Source organism: Poecilia reticulata, chromosome 21, assembly GCF_904066995.2.
Source record: "Poecilia reticulata chromosome 21, P_reticulata-male-v2, whole genome shotgun sequence".
Lineage (NCBI taxonomy): Eukaryota > Metazoa > Chordata > Actinopteri > Cyprinodontiformes > Poeciliidae > Poecilia > Poecilia reticulata.
Window position 1 is genome coordinate 15,604,090 of NC_088850.1, and position 14,835 is coordinate 15,618,924.

Genomic DNA, 14,835 nt, shown 5'->3' on the forward strand with positions numbered 1-14,835 from the left:
ATCAAACTGTCCACTTAGGAAGCAACACTGATTGACAACGGGGACCCTCGTCGGGTCAATCAGTGTTGCTTCCTAAGTGGACAGCTTGATTTCACAGAAGTTTGATTTACTTGGAGTTATATTGTGTTGTTTAAGTGTTCCCTTTATTTTTTTGAGCAGTGTGTATATATATATATATATATATATATATATATATGCTTCATTAAAGCATCAGTTTAAAAAGTGTTTACATATCATTGTATGTTTTTAACATCAGATTTTTGTCATGTTTTTTTTCTTTACATAACAAATAATAGCATTTTAACAAGATGGAAATAATTTTGAATGCATGATGTAAGCCTTAGTAAGTCATAGAGGAGAAATACCTTTCCATTTAACACGAAAACCCTTTGGACAGACACGGGTGTTTTAAGTTTCCAAGAAAACGCTTTAGGACTTTATAATTATGAAGAACACTTTCTATATTTGACTTTAAATACTGCCATCGCGCCAATTGCAAATTAAAGTCTCCTCTTTCTTGATTGTTTACATGGAAAAGAGTCACCTTCCATTAAACTGATGTTTCAGGAAAAAGCGTGTTGCAGCTTCCCTGTGGAAAGGAAAACTAGGAGCCGCTTGCCATTTCAACGATGACGTAAATTCAAGCCCGATGTCAGTGAGCTCAGTGTTTGTGCAGATGAGTTGCTCCTGCTATTCATCACAAAAGATGACTTCAGACTTCAGGTAAATCGGCTGTCTGGGATTAGTCCAGCTCCTGGGATTGTTTGTGGTTCCCCAGGGCATTTTTTGGAAAGACAGTAATTTATCACACTTCCAAAAATAAACACCTTTTTACGTATTGTGATTCCAGTCCTACCCTCCACTTTTAGCACATTATCCGGTAAAATAAACATGCGAAAATTGTCTCTCTGAACTCCTTAAAAGCTTTCCTGAGCTTCCACAAAGCTGCGAAACTTTGGTTGGAAATGGAAAATCCTGCTCAGCTCTTCGCAACAACCTGCAACTTTCTAAGTTTGACCCCAGAAATTATTCCCCGTCCTCCTGACGCCAAACTGTATTTACAAACTCAAGATCCAAATCTACCTCGTCTCTCATCCTGCCAAGGAAAGTTCTCTCCCCCCAGCGTCACGGCAGCCTGCTGCTTCCAAGTCCAAGTCCAACTCCAACACCGTCTGCTCTGACATGCATGAGGTAACAACTCCAGGCTGTTCCCTCGGCCTGTGCTCTGTTGGCCATTACTTCATTCAGTTCATACAATAAACAACGAAAGGACATAATGTGCCGTGTGGTTTCCAACTCTCTGAAACCCGAATGGATAAACGGAAAGAATTATTAGCGGCTTCGTTCCAAGGCCTTGCACAAAAATTTTAATTTCTTTCCTCGACCTTAATTATTGAGCTGAACTCGTTCACTATAGTCACCTCTCCTTCCTGGTTAATGTGTCTCTGAGGACATTTTTCTATTTTTTCTCTCCCGTTCTCCCAGTCAAGACTTTCAGATGCTTCATACTTCCTCTAGAGAAAAAGTATCAGTTATCTTCCCTTGTCTACTTGCCTCATTATTTGTACACTGCACATTATGTAAAAAAAATAAAAGTCAAGTACAAAGTATGCACAGAAAGAAAATGTCAAAGTTTAAAGATCCTTCAAGGAGCCTAAAGAGCAGCTGATCTAAACGTCGGCTTGTACAAAGAAATTCCAAGTAGTTTAAGAGGTTTTTGCGCGATGCAATATGAGTAAGTATTGCACCAGGAAATAAATCTTAAATCTGTTTTAAATGTGTACATCTTGTGATCAATGTTTGACATTAGAAAACAGAGTTTATCTGTGCTTCAGATCGTGTCTGGTGCGTACGTTTTTCTGTCGTTATTTGTGCAAGAGTAGTTATGGACATTGCTAAAGTAGTTATTAAAAAAAGATTAATTTTAAGGGAGAAGTAACATTTAATAGACCACGGATAGTTACACTTTGTGCAATGTCATCCCACAGGATTGTTATAGTAATAAAATAATCAATTTGATTCAGAGTCAAAATATTCCAAAATGATTGGGAACAAATGAATCTGCTGCACAGAAAGTTACCTAAAGTCCAGATGCGGGTTTTGGACAGGTCCAGTTTAGCGAGGACTGACTGTGCTTAAAAAACAAACAAAAAAAAAAAAAGATCAAAATCAGCTAAACAAAAGGACGTTTCTTGTATCTAGAGTTTATTTGCTTGAACGCCATGCACAGCTCTGCTGATGTCAAAGTTCAACGGTCCAGTCAGAGAGGCTGCAGCTGAGAAAAAAAAGGTTTAGAAGATGGAGGTGGTTATGAAACCCGTATGTATACCATACAGAGCTTTTCCATCCAGTGAGAGGGAATCTGCACTCGTTTTGTACTGTAATTTATTGAGAATTACAATCAGATCTTAAACCTCCATACTATACATCGCATAAAGATTTTACAAAGGCATTAGATCATTTCTGAAACTGTAGCATTAATGTCTGTCTTTTATTACAAGACTGTACATAAAATACCAGGCCTTCATGGGCTTTGGCTTGAGTTTGCAATTGGTCATGTACAGTTTAAGATACAGCGAATAATAGGTAGCAGTCCAATAAATGATTATCACACAACTTCTACTGAACTACAGTAATTTCCTTTACAAATGAATGAGATCAAATCAACCAGAAACATATATATATATTGTAAAGGTGCACAGGAGTGTCAAATGTCAGTGGGTTAAAATAAACCACAAACATAAAAAAACAACAAAAAAAACGGGGAAAACAAAGTAAAACTTTTCTCAGAATTGCTCAGCCCTCACCAGTTGAATTATGTACAGGATGGACAGTATATACATTATTTGACCAACAAAAACTTATTTAAATACATTTTTTGGATTGGAAATAAAGAGCCAAAGGAATAAATCTCACCTCTGTTGTCTGGAATGTTAGGCGGCGTTATATTTTCAATTTAATTTAACGTGTTAAATATAGCTCAATCTGCTAAATGTGCGTTCTCTAAATCATTTCAGTTGCCGTGCACATTTCTAACTTGAAGCATAACAGGTATTAGGTGATCATGTGAATTTGGTTTGTCTGAAATTGTCATTTATAACCTGACAGGAAGAAGCACCGAGAAGGATGATCAACTTCCCTCCATATTACTATTATCAAGACGTGATCTGTAATCTATATAATCATTAAATTTGAAGGAAAGACTTGGAAAATAGTTGTGGATTCACTTATTAAATGAAATAAAATGGAAAACGAAACAAAAAAAAAAAACATTAACACTGTCATCTAAATCAAATGATTCACTTAAGGCCACCCTTCACAATAAAACTACCATCACTGTCAAAAACAAGGCAAACAGATTTTGTAATAGGCCGAAGAGGGTAAGATGGAGAGACAACTCAGGATGAGAGGGATTGTGTTTCATATTTTGTCTGACGACATCAACAATAAGAGGAAGATCTTATTTTTTGAGAGCGCCCCAAATAATAAGTCCTATTACGACACAAGCAACGGCCAGCACTATCAGCAGGATGCAAATCTTCTTCCGGGAGCTCCGCTGAAAAAAGGAAGCAAGAAAATTAAAAGTTTCTCGGGGATTGTAAGGATCAAAACTAGTTTTTTTTTAAATTATTATTAAAATACATGATACATATTTTACCCTTTATTTTGAAATTCCACATTTTTAACATCTGCTTTTCAAACCTGCGTCCGATTCAACCAGTGTGGTAAAGAGCTGATTGGTTTTGTTTTCCACATCCTTACAAAAACTTTGGAGCCGTCACATTTAGAAAACGGGTTCATTTGAGTTTAAATTCAAAGATCTTTAAATCACTTTGTGCTAATTGATGCAAGAATTTCACAAGATCAGGTTGAAATTTCAAATCCTTTTTCGCCCCCAACAACAATTTAAAATCCAGAACTAAAATGATCAAGAGGCTAAAAAAGGCAATGTAATTCCCTGTTTGTATTCATGAAAAAACTCCAATATGATTAATAAGTGAAGCACAAACTCAAAAGAACATTTCAAATTTTACCCAAATGTCTTGAAAATAAAAGTAACATTTTGTAGCTTTCAGACTGTTTAAGAATCCTGCAGATGGATCATCCACAGTACCTAGAAGTGAGCAAGCTTCCTTTTTTTTCTGTGCCGCTATTTATGAAATCACAGTGACTAATGGTGTTGCTTCACAGGTCTCCCCTCTTATGGAGGGAGAAGCGATCTTAAACTGATGTTTCTAATATTTAAAAGCTACTTCTGAGCTATTTATCTCAGCTATGCACATTCTTCTTGTTTAATACCTCACCTGATATTCTGCAGCTCTTGCAAGTTGCTGTTGGCCAGACTGGACATGGGCATCTGCGCTCTCCACATTAGCTTCTATACTGTCTGCAAAACACAAAAACATGCACACATATTTATGCTGTTTTCACATCATATTAGGTACTAGAGCTGGACATAATCCCAAACTATAAACCAGCTTCATTAACTCTAAATTTCCTAGACTCACTGAAGAGAAGACAAGTGAGCTAACCACACAAAATCAGCTTTGCCAACAAATTTTATTTTGCCAACACATCAGCAACCACACAGATTTAGTCTTTGCATTTTAATCAGTAGGACTTGCACAATATATCAAATCCTAATTTCAGTGTGTGCAAAATCGAAATCACAAAGAAGAGCTTGGATGCAACATCTCAGCATTTCGTTTGCTGATAATATATTGGACGAGTTGGATGAACTTTCAACTCTTATGATATAGATCTTAGTGATCCAGATGCTGAAGCAATAAGAGAGTGGTGGAGAACAATAAGATAGTAACTTCATGTGTTCCTTTGTTTAGATCAGAGGCCTGAACAGAAATACAAAATGATGCCATTGTTGTCGGGAATATTCTATTGATGACATAATTTTTGTCTACTGGGTGCAATCTATGTGCGTTTTTAAACAATGTTTTCCATTTTAAAAAATTGAACAGTCAAATGAAGAAAATGTATTCATTCTCCCTGTAAAAGTTTGATGATTTTTCTAAAAATAAATAAAATGTGTTTTTAATTAAAAAAAATTTAAAAAAATTCCAATAGTGTAAAAATAAGTTAATTTGTATTATGTCCCTTTTTTTGGTTATCAACTAATTTTGTTCAGCTGGATAGAAGACAAAAATAGATTCCAGGGTTTTAAAGGTTGCTGACACCTGGTCTAGATGCAATTTGAAAATTTTTATTTAAAAAAAAACTCCAACATGAAGAAGGAAGTTTTAAAATTAGCAGAGCCAAACATACTGAAACTCCTAACAATCCTTTTAAAAATGTAAGGGAGGCTTTTCTGATTTATATTTTACTTTTTGAGTTGATCAGAGTTTCTAGGAACGTCTAACTAGTTCTGTTTCTTTGTGTACAAACACACAAAGATCTATTTTTTAAGCCACAGGTCAATACGCTGAAAGACCTGTATTTATTTTGCCAGCTATCAACAATGGGGATGATGGAAATGGAAAGAGTTTCTTTTTCCAAACATCACTGTTAGATAACTGCAGCAAAGAGTTTTCAGCTTTGGGAGAACAAGTCTTAATAACAAGCTTTGCTAAACTCTACTGGGATTTTACCTGGAAACACTGACATTTTCAGGTACAAAAATTCCAGATGGGATCAGCAGGAAGCAAAGGATTAAAATGTGGGAATGCGTTTTCTGCTTATAGGTATAGCCATGTATGGGTTGCGCCACCACACCACCTGGAAAAGTACTATTACCCATGGGACTAGGTTATGGTATGCATTTTTTTTCTTATTTCTATGCAATCTGCCAATTGTTATAACATTTTCTGGGAGTAAACGACAAACCAAGGGGCTTTTGTACTTTAGCCTTACAACAGAAAAAAAAAATGACATCAAAAGTACCTGATACTCACCTATCATGTCTCCCTGCTCATGAACCATCATGCCCAGATCCTTAAAGATGTCGTTTATGTCTGTGATGTCGGACTAAATTCAAAGAACACAAGGCAATGAGGTGCTGCTCGCATCTTTGGCTGTCGACACACAGAGCTGAGGCGTCACGCTCGCTTCATGTGTGGATCCTACCTCCAGCTGCCTGATGGCCGACTCCCTCTCCTGGATCAGTCTCAGGTCTTCTTCGGTGATGATCTCAGCTTGTGATTGCACCTGGGAGTAACTGCGTTGACACACGCACAGAAAATTATACTTTAAACTACAACGGCAGCAGCAGAAGGAATATGAATTATTATTAAAAGCTTCTGACTCAACCTTGGAGGTGCATTTCCGAAGCTGTCGTCAGGCTGACCTCCCTGTTAAAAAGATAAAAGTACATATTTATGTGCCTTATTTTGAAAGTCTGATCAGAGAGCAGTTTCCTTAAGCCAAACATTGATTCAGTAAGCATAAGGTGTAATCTCTACAAAATGCTTCATCAAATAAACCCTCATGTGGCATCAGCAGTACAATTCCTAAGGCGCTACTTGAAGCAGAAAGTCACTGATCCTGCTTATTAAAATGAAAAACGTCGGTACAGAGGCTTCTCTGTCTGGTGAGATAAGCGAAGAGGGAAGAGAGTTGCCAAGCAAGTTGGCTCCCCCAAAGGAATCCGAGTCTAAACACAGAACTGCATGAGAGAAAGGAAACATGAGAGCCGCTTATAAAACTGAACTTCTCATACATCTGGTGTTATGCAAGATTGTTACAAATGTTTTTTTAGGGGATGCAAGATGAGCCAAGTTATTTTTGTTTCGACCGTGACGGGAGCCCGGTTAGATGTCAAGTCCAATTTCCACATTTCAGTAAAATCTTCAGGAAGATGGGGGATAAATTAGGTGATTTTTTTCTAGAGGACTTTGTACTTCAGGTTCGTACTTCTTCTTCAGTGTGCCAGCAGCAAAAAGCAAACAGACATCTACTTGTAGCTTTCTTGGCCATCCGATCACATTGGCATGGCGACAACTACATCTGCGTCAAGCCGTTTCCATAGAATATGAGGATAGTTCCCAGACATCGGTGATTTGTTTCTGAGCCTCAACCAGCAGTTCCAGAGCTTAACTGTGGACGAGGACACACACATTCACTGTATCGTCAAGTATACGTTTTGCATGAGTTTGCCCGTGTTCAGCATTATATCAACCATCAGAGGGTCTGAAACTGAAAACACTCATGCTGCGGAGCTAAAAGTAGTTTTTTTAATCAATTGTGTTTCAACTTTTGTAAGATTAAATCATAAACCTCAAGAGTTTCTGCTCCAGCTTTGTTCTCACCTCTGAAGAAATCATCATATCCAAAGACACTGTTTCTCTTCAACAGTGTGAAATACATGCATGTAAACTGCAGTATAAAAGTCTCCCGAGTTGCTCTGATTTCTTTTTTTCTTTTGGCAACTATATGTACAGAAGGGCACAAGTCATGAAGAGAACAACTTTGCTGCTGAAACAATGTTCACGACAGTGAAATAAGAAAAAAACTATAATTTGCGCCATTAAATTCCATTAAAAATTCGATTAAAAAGAATTCCCTTTGAACATTTAAAACAATGCAATCTCTACAGGAACATGGAACGCTGCTCGTTAGCTCTTAAACTCCGACGGTCATCCATCCAGTGAGGAGGCCACTACTTGCTCACCGACAGTCTTGAGCTGGCTCGGACCCGAGCGACAAACTCCCGCTCTTTGTCAGCCGCCTGCCGCTGCGTCTTCTGCAAGCTGTTCAGAGCAGCGGAGAAGTCGTTCAGCAGCCGATCTTTCTGTAGCTTCCTTTGCCGCTAAGGCCACCAAAAACACAAAGAGGAGAAAATTAAAAATTACTATTATGATTTCTCACAGGTGAAAACACCTGTGAGTAATCACAGGTGTTTTCTCACAGATGCTGCTTGTAAAAACAGACAAGCAGCATCTCCAACTAAATAAAAAATTACTATTATGATTTCTCACAGGTGAAAACAGCCATTTAAAAATGTGTACCTGGTCTGGGCCAATAGGAAGGGAAGTGAAGACTTTCATCAGTTTGTCGGTGTCTTTTGCCAGCTGGTTGCCTTGCTGCTGTTTTTGTTGACTAGTGCAGAAAAAAAGTATTTATTATTTGAAAAAAAAAAACTATTGTGGTTCAAAGTTAGAAGGATTTATTTTATCTACATAAACATGTGTGGGTAGGTTTTTCCGTGGTGCCTCAATGTACTTTTAAGCTGCAGTTTTAGTCAAATAATTTTAAAAACAGACAAGCAGCATCTCCAACTAAGCCTAAATTACTCACAGCGTCTGTCTGAGCTGGTTGCTGTCCTGGTCGGTCCCCAGCAGGAACACCGCTCTCTGCAACTCCGAGGCTGAGCAAGAAGGGAGAGATAAACGTCACGATCTCAAATTCTGTGATTCAGAAAAGCGGCTGTGACCTCAGCAAGGGTGCCGCTGATGATAATCGTGTCTGCATTACTCAGCAGCGTGATCCTCTGGATGTTGGAGCTGATGTTCTGGACCAAAACATTGGGATCCTCCGGAATCCCAGCGTGGTACGCCATGGCGACAGCTGCGGTGACACGCGGCAACACAATCAGAGCTCATTCATGAAGTCACGCTGAGATTTCATTGCCATAGCTACTGCGCTCTGCTGCTCTCGTGACTAACACATGACCGTAGCTTTTAGCATTTAGCCTCCATCTGTGGGAATATGCATGGGAGTTTTCAGGGTCCACCGTGGTTTAATACCAGCCATAACTTCAGATGTATGCGGATCATCTTAAGAAATAGTTTCATCATTTTTTGTGGTGACACCAATTGATTATGTTCTGTGATTTGTCTTTGTTTTGAACGTATCCATTTTAATGTACACCGTCCCAAAACATCGTCAATGTTCCAATCTTATTTTGAACAATAACTGTGAAATACTACCACTGCACATGAGCGAGAACTACTGAATTAATTAAATTAAAATGGTCGGTTCCTTTAGTGTTTGTGACATTTTAAAAAAACAAACAAAACCTGTACAACGGGTTTAGACTGCAGGTCTGTTTTGAGGCCCTTACCAAAATTAAAGTGCACAGCAGTAGTTTGCTTTTACATTATCACAAAGTTTGAGGTTACTTGAGGACAAGCCAACACCAATAAGGTGTCCAAAGTTTTAGGTTTCCTTGTAGTGAAAAAAAATAACGTCCAAATGTAGCAGCTTTGTGGTAATTTAATTCATTTCAATTCAAATATGATCGGTTTCACATGCAAGTATCGTCTGATCATGAATCAGCTGGCCGATTAATAGGTGCACCCCAATCAAAATAACAAATTAGGTTAAATTCAGTAAGTTATTTATGCAGTTTTTGTTTCCATTATAATCAATACAATCATATCATGCAGTTCTGCTGTACATTTTTGCATGAATACCACAATAAGCTAAAACTGACACAACTTCTCTAAAGGCCATCATGCTACGAGAACTCATAATAAAAAAAAAAAATTAATATATGTTGGGTGAAACCTGGTTATTTCATCTTCTCCCCATTTCCTGCTTCAGCAGTTTTGGTCATTTTGTTCCAAACTGTCTCGGGTATTTAAAAAAAACATAACCCGTCTACAACACAACATTTCACTTTTCTTTTAAACCAGATAAAATCAGAATGAGAATGTCGGGACCTCAAAAAAAACTGGATTTCATTGTGTCAGTAAAAGGCTTACTGGTGCATATCACTTTATTACAAAACGCACTTCAAAAACAACAGCAATGCTGACCAAAGTGCAATAAAAGTCGGTCAATACGTACTATAAAAGTTATTCGAAATCAGCAGCCAGACAAACTACGTTTTGCAATAACACAACATGAGTTTACCCAAAGCAAATTGCCAACACAAAATGCAAACAACTGATTAAAGCACACAGACTCGGCGGCGCCCACCCACAGAAAGAGGCTCCTTGAATTAAAACAAGTAAGGATTAGTTTGGTTTCAAGGATTTATCTGCTGCAGTGTAGCAGGGTTGGGCCAGAGGAATCATAATGTGGGTCAGCCATGCACACTTCCTGTAACTTAAGGGAACTGAACCCGGCCTGCTGAGAACCAGCTGTTAACCTGTCGCATAAAACCTTAAGACAACCTTTCTGCTTCTTAGTTGCGTAATATTTCTCCTCTGACGTTATTTACGTCTCATTTTGTGTCATTTTTGCCATGTCAGTGTGTCCCACTGGGAGCAGAAGCAATGCGGAAATCACTCGAGCGATTTAAATCTCAGGAAAACGGGACAAATTCAAAACGACTTTACCTCACATAGAAAAGACCAGTTATTTTAGACGTAGAAACAATTATTAGCAAACGTTAACAGCTGACACGAACACGGAGAGTACAAAAGTGAGTAACAAAGTCCACCCTGCATTCAGTTTGCCGAAGCCTACATATTAACTTTCGTTTTGCTGCTAAACATAAAGCGGCGATGTAAAAGCGAGTTTTTAATCCTAATATGTGGGCTGTGTCACTGCCAGATTCGGCTCGGTTCTGGAGAAGTTTAGCACTTTACCTTTGTGGAGACTCGCAGCTGTGGTGTGTGTTTCCTGATTTGGAGCCACTCCCCTGTCACATGATGTCGTCTGCGCTCAGCCATCACATCATCGTTTTGGTTGGACTTTAATAATGGAACAACAACAACAACAACAACAACAAAAAATATCTCAGGAGCAGCAAATAGAAAAAAAAATTGTAATAAAATAAAGCCCCATTAAAAAAAAAAAAAAAAAGCTTATCAATGTAAAATAAGCAAAGTAGAACATTTAACAAAATCCCATGTGTTACATTCATTTCTGTAAAAAAAAAAAAAAAAAAATGGAGGGAATGAAATTACGTTTAAAAAATTATACGAGACTTGGGAATCCATGCCTTCCTGTTTCACAGGGCAACAAATATAATGTGACACAGAGGACTTTATACTCTACAAAATGGGAAAGATCAGAGCACATTCCATTCAAGATGAATTCGTGACGTTTAAACAAAAATTTTTTTTATAGCATGCAGTGTAGGGGATAAGAGTTGTAGTTGAAGTCTTTACTTTTTATATTAGAACTCGTTTACAATATTTGTTTTAAATATTACATTAAATGAAATAATTACACAATGGGAAACATACTGGAGAGTGTTTTTTTTTTACAACCTTCACATGGAGGGTGAGCCACAAATGATCGTTGCTAAATATGCTGCTTGTTCAAAGGGCATGTTCTTGGAAAGCTTAGTTGAAGCAACACATTTAGATGGTGATTTAACTTTCCAATAGGACTTGGCTCTTGCCCATACTGCCAAAGGCACCAAAAACTGGTTCAATGATCATCGTGTTACAGTGCCTGACTGGCCAGCAAACTGGCTTGACTTCAAGTCCACACAGAATTTATGGAGTACTGTCAATAGGAAGATGACAGACAGCAGACCTAACAAAGCACATAGCATGAAAGCTGCTAGCGCCTGAGCAGTGCCGCAGTCATGCAGTAATTCATGCCAAAAGATTCTGAAACACTGAATCTTGGATTTTTATCTTTTAGACATAATTATCGAAACAAGAAATATTACAAAGTATTACTTTGACCTCCCTTACAACGTGTGCTTTACCACCCTGCATATCCGCTTGCTGTTTTGTGAGTTTTTTTTTCATAGTCTCAGACTCTGCAGGAACATTCTGCCCATTGGTACTTTGGATTGAGTGTTGACATGCTCTTTATAATACCTTAGATAACAGCATCTGTTCTTACATGCCGTTACCAACAGACAGGTGCAGTGTTAGCACATCAAAGTTTAGTGAGTTTAATCAATCAATGGACCAGTCTGTCATTAATCATTACATAACCTCTGACAGACTCTGATCACCGGTAAATGTAAACAAAATGTGGTCCTGACAGGTTGCATCGGCTCGATAGATCATCCTTTTACGTGACGATGCTTGCAGATCCGGTGTGGGTTTTAAAAGCTCCAGATCATGTAGGCGTTTTTGTTTTCTGTCTTTCTTTATGGAACCAAATGGTTTCAAAAGCCAATGTTCTTCATTGTTTTTCTTTTGCTAAAATGTGCATTTTAAACGCTCAAGGAGACATAACATGGCCAGTTGTACTTTGGACCATGCTGTGTCTGGGTATTTGGACAGTATTGAGCTGTGTGCACTCGAACCCGCTTATCTTTTTGTCTGCAAGAGTCCGTTGACCTGCGGGTCACCAGGCTGTAGCATTAAATTGTGTGTGTTCGCTTTTTTCATTGTAGTTAGAGTGTAGAAATGTGAACAGCGAGAGTACATAAGCCCTGTTATCTCAAACAGCTGTCAGTCCTGAGTGCACACACTTGGCTCACTTGTTCTCCATCACCCAGGACAATCATGTTGCGCTTGGCGGCCCTTGGGCTCCTCCTCGCTTTGGCGGTGACTTTAAGCAGCTCTGCTGTTGTCCTGGAAAATGGCCTGCCGAACCTTTGGTCGCAAACCGCCGGCCAAGTGATTGAACTACCTATGCAAGATGGGATTCTGACTCCCAATCCTTGGAATTACCTAAACCGCCAGAGTTTATATCGTCTGGTGATTGCAGGTACAGACCCTTACCTGACCTACATGGGGACAACCCAGACTGAGAATCCCTTTTGGGGGCTGGCACTGCAGCTTGGATGGATGCAATCTTCAGGTAACACAGCCTTTTGTTGTTTTTGTTTTTTTGAGATTGTGTTTTTATTATTTACCAAACATCCCCAAACACTGGGAAATGACATAGTGTAAATCTGCTGCTTCTGCAGGTCGCCTTGCCGACCCGTCTGGTTCAACAACCTGCGGTCTACAAACAGGAGACGCCATGTGTATTTCACCCGAGAGTTTTTGGGGCTGTAAGTGTAACAAACCAAATCTGAACACAAAGCACTCACAGAAATCACTACACATCTCTGTATGTTTTTTTTTGTTTTTTTTCCAGGTATGAACTACTTCACCTCAGCGTTGCCCTTCCTGTCTGCTGCACAGCAGGGTTTCCTGGGAGAAAACATTCAGGTTGTAGTTTGTTTGTTTTTTTTGTCACCATAAAAGACGCAACCTGAATATTGATAGTGGTGGATACAATGATTCTTGTTATGTTTCCAGATCAAGCTGCAGGTGCCTGCAGGTGTAGAGGGCTTTTGTACGACCTACACCGAATGTTCAGCTAGCTACTCTGATGCCATGACCAAGTGGGATGCTTTTTTCCAGGTATTAAAATGACGCTGGAAATGCAGCCAGTGTCGTTTATGTACCTTTTTCTACCAACACTTTCCTTTTACTAAGCTCTCCAATAATATGCAGTATTATGCGAAGACACATTTTTTTTTATGTAACCTTTGTTATCTTACCTTGCTTGTGGAGGGTAAGGCAGTCTTCCCATTAGTTTGAATGACACAGTATGGCAATAACATTTCCATTTCAAAAATCTCTTTTTTTAAATTGGCACAATGTTACATTCAAATGTTTTTAGCTATAAGTTTAAATTATCAGTAAGTAAGATTAATCAAAAATAACAGAAACAAATGCTTGAAATAAATCACTCTGTGCGACATGAATGTGTATTGTGAGCATTTCTCGCTTTTTTTATTTGAGTGACCTAAACACTTTCCATATTTGATGATGTTCCAAGTTATTGAGCTGTACGTCTATGACTTTAATGATCAACATGCGTCTTTTAAGGCTCTTAAGCCAACATCTGAGTCTACTCTACCTGACAACGAGAAGAAAGACTCCATCCTTGGTGTCTACTGGGTGGCTCAAATGGCTACAACTTATGCCTCTTCTACATGCAACGTCAAGTAATCCATCCGTCCGTGAATTTGAATGTTGGCCTTACCATAGAATTTGCATGTTACATGATGTAGTGGATGGTCAAAATCTTATATTTCCAAATATTTTTTTGTGTCATCTCCTGGCTTTTGTTCCTTCAGGAAGAGCCACTACTCCGCTGAGGAGCAGTCATTTGCAGACAGCTGGTTGGACTCTGCAGAGTATGTTGCCGCAGCTCATTTCCACTCCAACCTGGAAAAGTCTGTGCTGTTCCTGAATCCTCTGCCGGGCCGAATTTTACGGGTACTTATATCGTCACTGACGTGTTTATTTTAATATCTCTATTTCACTGAATATTCGTCTATTATTTTTTTACTCCTGCATGTAGGCGGGGGATGTAGCCCCAAACATTGACGATCTGACTCAAGAGGAGAACAACTCATTGAAAATTTTCTCCTGGATGAAAAGCATCAATACCATTCTTGGTAGGACACACAGTCACAAACAAAATGGAAAATGTCTTCAGTTTGGATCACTAAGTCTCAAAGGTTGATAATGATCTTCTCTTCTGTCAGGCGGCTCAATGGTTCGCATGTGGAAAGGGGCGATGTGTTCAGTGACTACTAGAGAAAAAGGCAAAGAGCTGTTGGAGCAACTGCTAACAAATCCCAGCTTCCCCACAGGCTCTTTCCTGTCCTTCATCACAGAGATGACTACCGCCTGCTGAGATGAACACAAAAATACAAAATCAGAAACACTGTGACATCAATATGATCATAGTCCCTTTAGCGCCTAAAATATTGTTGGTTTTTTTTCATGAAATTAGGAGGAAAACCTTCACTACAGGTTGTTGATCTGCTCTGGATCAGAGCAGATGTTCTTCATGTAACTCTTGTCAATTTATGTAAACCCATAAAACATAAACAAATGAATACTCTGTCTTCATTTGATTATATTGGAGTGTTGTCTAGAGAGTCAATATTAGAAAGTGATGTCCTGGTTAATGCCGAAAAATAAATGTAATTTAATTTATTTATATGTAGGGCTGATTCACAACACATTGTCTCAAGGCACTTTAAGAAAATTATTTTTCTAACCTACATGTTCA

At 38.6% G+C, this 14,835-nt stretch overlaps 2 protein-coding genes across 2 annotated transcripts; one reads left to right on the forward strand and one right to left on the reverse strand.

Moving 5' to 3' along the window:
* Positions 1 to 2,370: 2,370 nt before the first annotated feature.
* stx7l (syntaxin 7-like) lies at positions 2,371 to 10,626 on the reverse strand. The gene is made up of 10 exons (XM_008398426.3): positions 10,488 to 10,626; positions 8,425 to 8,517; positions 8,248 to 8,317; positions 7,959 to 8,049; positions 7,622 to 7,759; positions 6,262 to 6,302; positions 6,079 to 6,169; positions 5,907 to 5,979; positions 4,305 to 4,387; positions 2,371 to 3,556 (listed from the first exon to the last, which is right to left on the reverse strand). Exons 2-10 carry the CDS (start codon positions 8,507 to 8,509, stop codon positions 3,461 to 3,463), a joined length of 768 nt encoding a protein of 255 aa, XP_008396648.1. The 5' UTR covers positions 8,510 to 8,517; positions 10,488 to 10,626; the 3' UTR covers positions 2,371 to 3,460.
* A 1,580-nt stretch (positions 10,627 to 12,206) lies between these two features.
* On the forward strand, positions 12,207 to 14,659 carry leg1.1 (liver-enriched gene 1, tandem duplicate 1). Its single transcript, XM_008398419.1, has 8 exons — positions 12,207 to 12,615; positions 12,725 to 12,811; positions 12,898 to 12,971; positions 13,062 to 13,166; positions 13,638 to 13,756; positions 13,889 to 14,030; positions 14,116 to 14,212; positions 14,303 to 14,659. Exons 1-8 carry the CDS (start codon positions 12,318 to 12,320, stop codon positions 14,452 to 14,454), a joined length of 1,074 nt encoding a protein of 357 aa, XP_008396641.1. The 5' UTR covers positions 12,207 to 12,317; the 3' UTR covers positions 14,455 to 14,659.
* The last annotated feature ends 176 nt before the right edge of the window (positions 14,660 to 14,835 follow it).

Bases quoted from the DNA above. Each gene is read 5' to 3' on its own strand.
- stx7l (XM_008398426.3), bottom strand. From the start codon at position 8,509: ATGGCGTACCACGCTGGGATTCCGGAGGATCCCAATGTTTTGGTCCAG. The intron at 6,303-7,621 runs GTGAGCAAGTAG...TCTTTTTAACAG, and splicing joins GAGCCAGCTCAAGACTGTCG to GGAGGTCAGCCTGACGACAG. The intron at 4,388-5,906 runs GTGAGTATCAGG...TGTGTTTTGCAG, and splicing joins TGAGCAGGGAGACATGATAG to ACAGTATAGAAGCTAATGTG.
- leg1.1 (XM_008398419.1), top strand. From the start codon at position 12,318: ATGTTGCGCTTGGCGGCCCTTGGGCTCCTCCTCGCTTTGGCGGTGACT. The intron at 12,812-12,897 runs GTAAGTGTAACA...TTTTTTTTCCAG, and splicing joins ACCCGAGAGTTTTTGGGGCT to GTATGAACTACTTCACCTCA. The intron at 14,213-14,302 runs GTAGGACACACA...CTCTTCTGTCAG, and splicing joins AAGCATCAATACCATTCTTG to GCGGCTCAATGGTTCGCATG.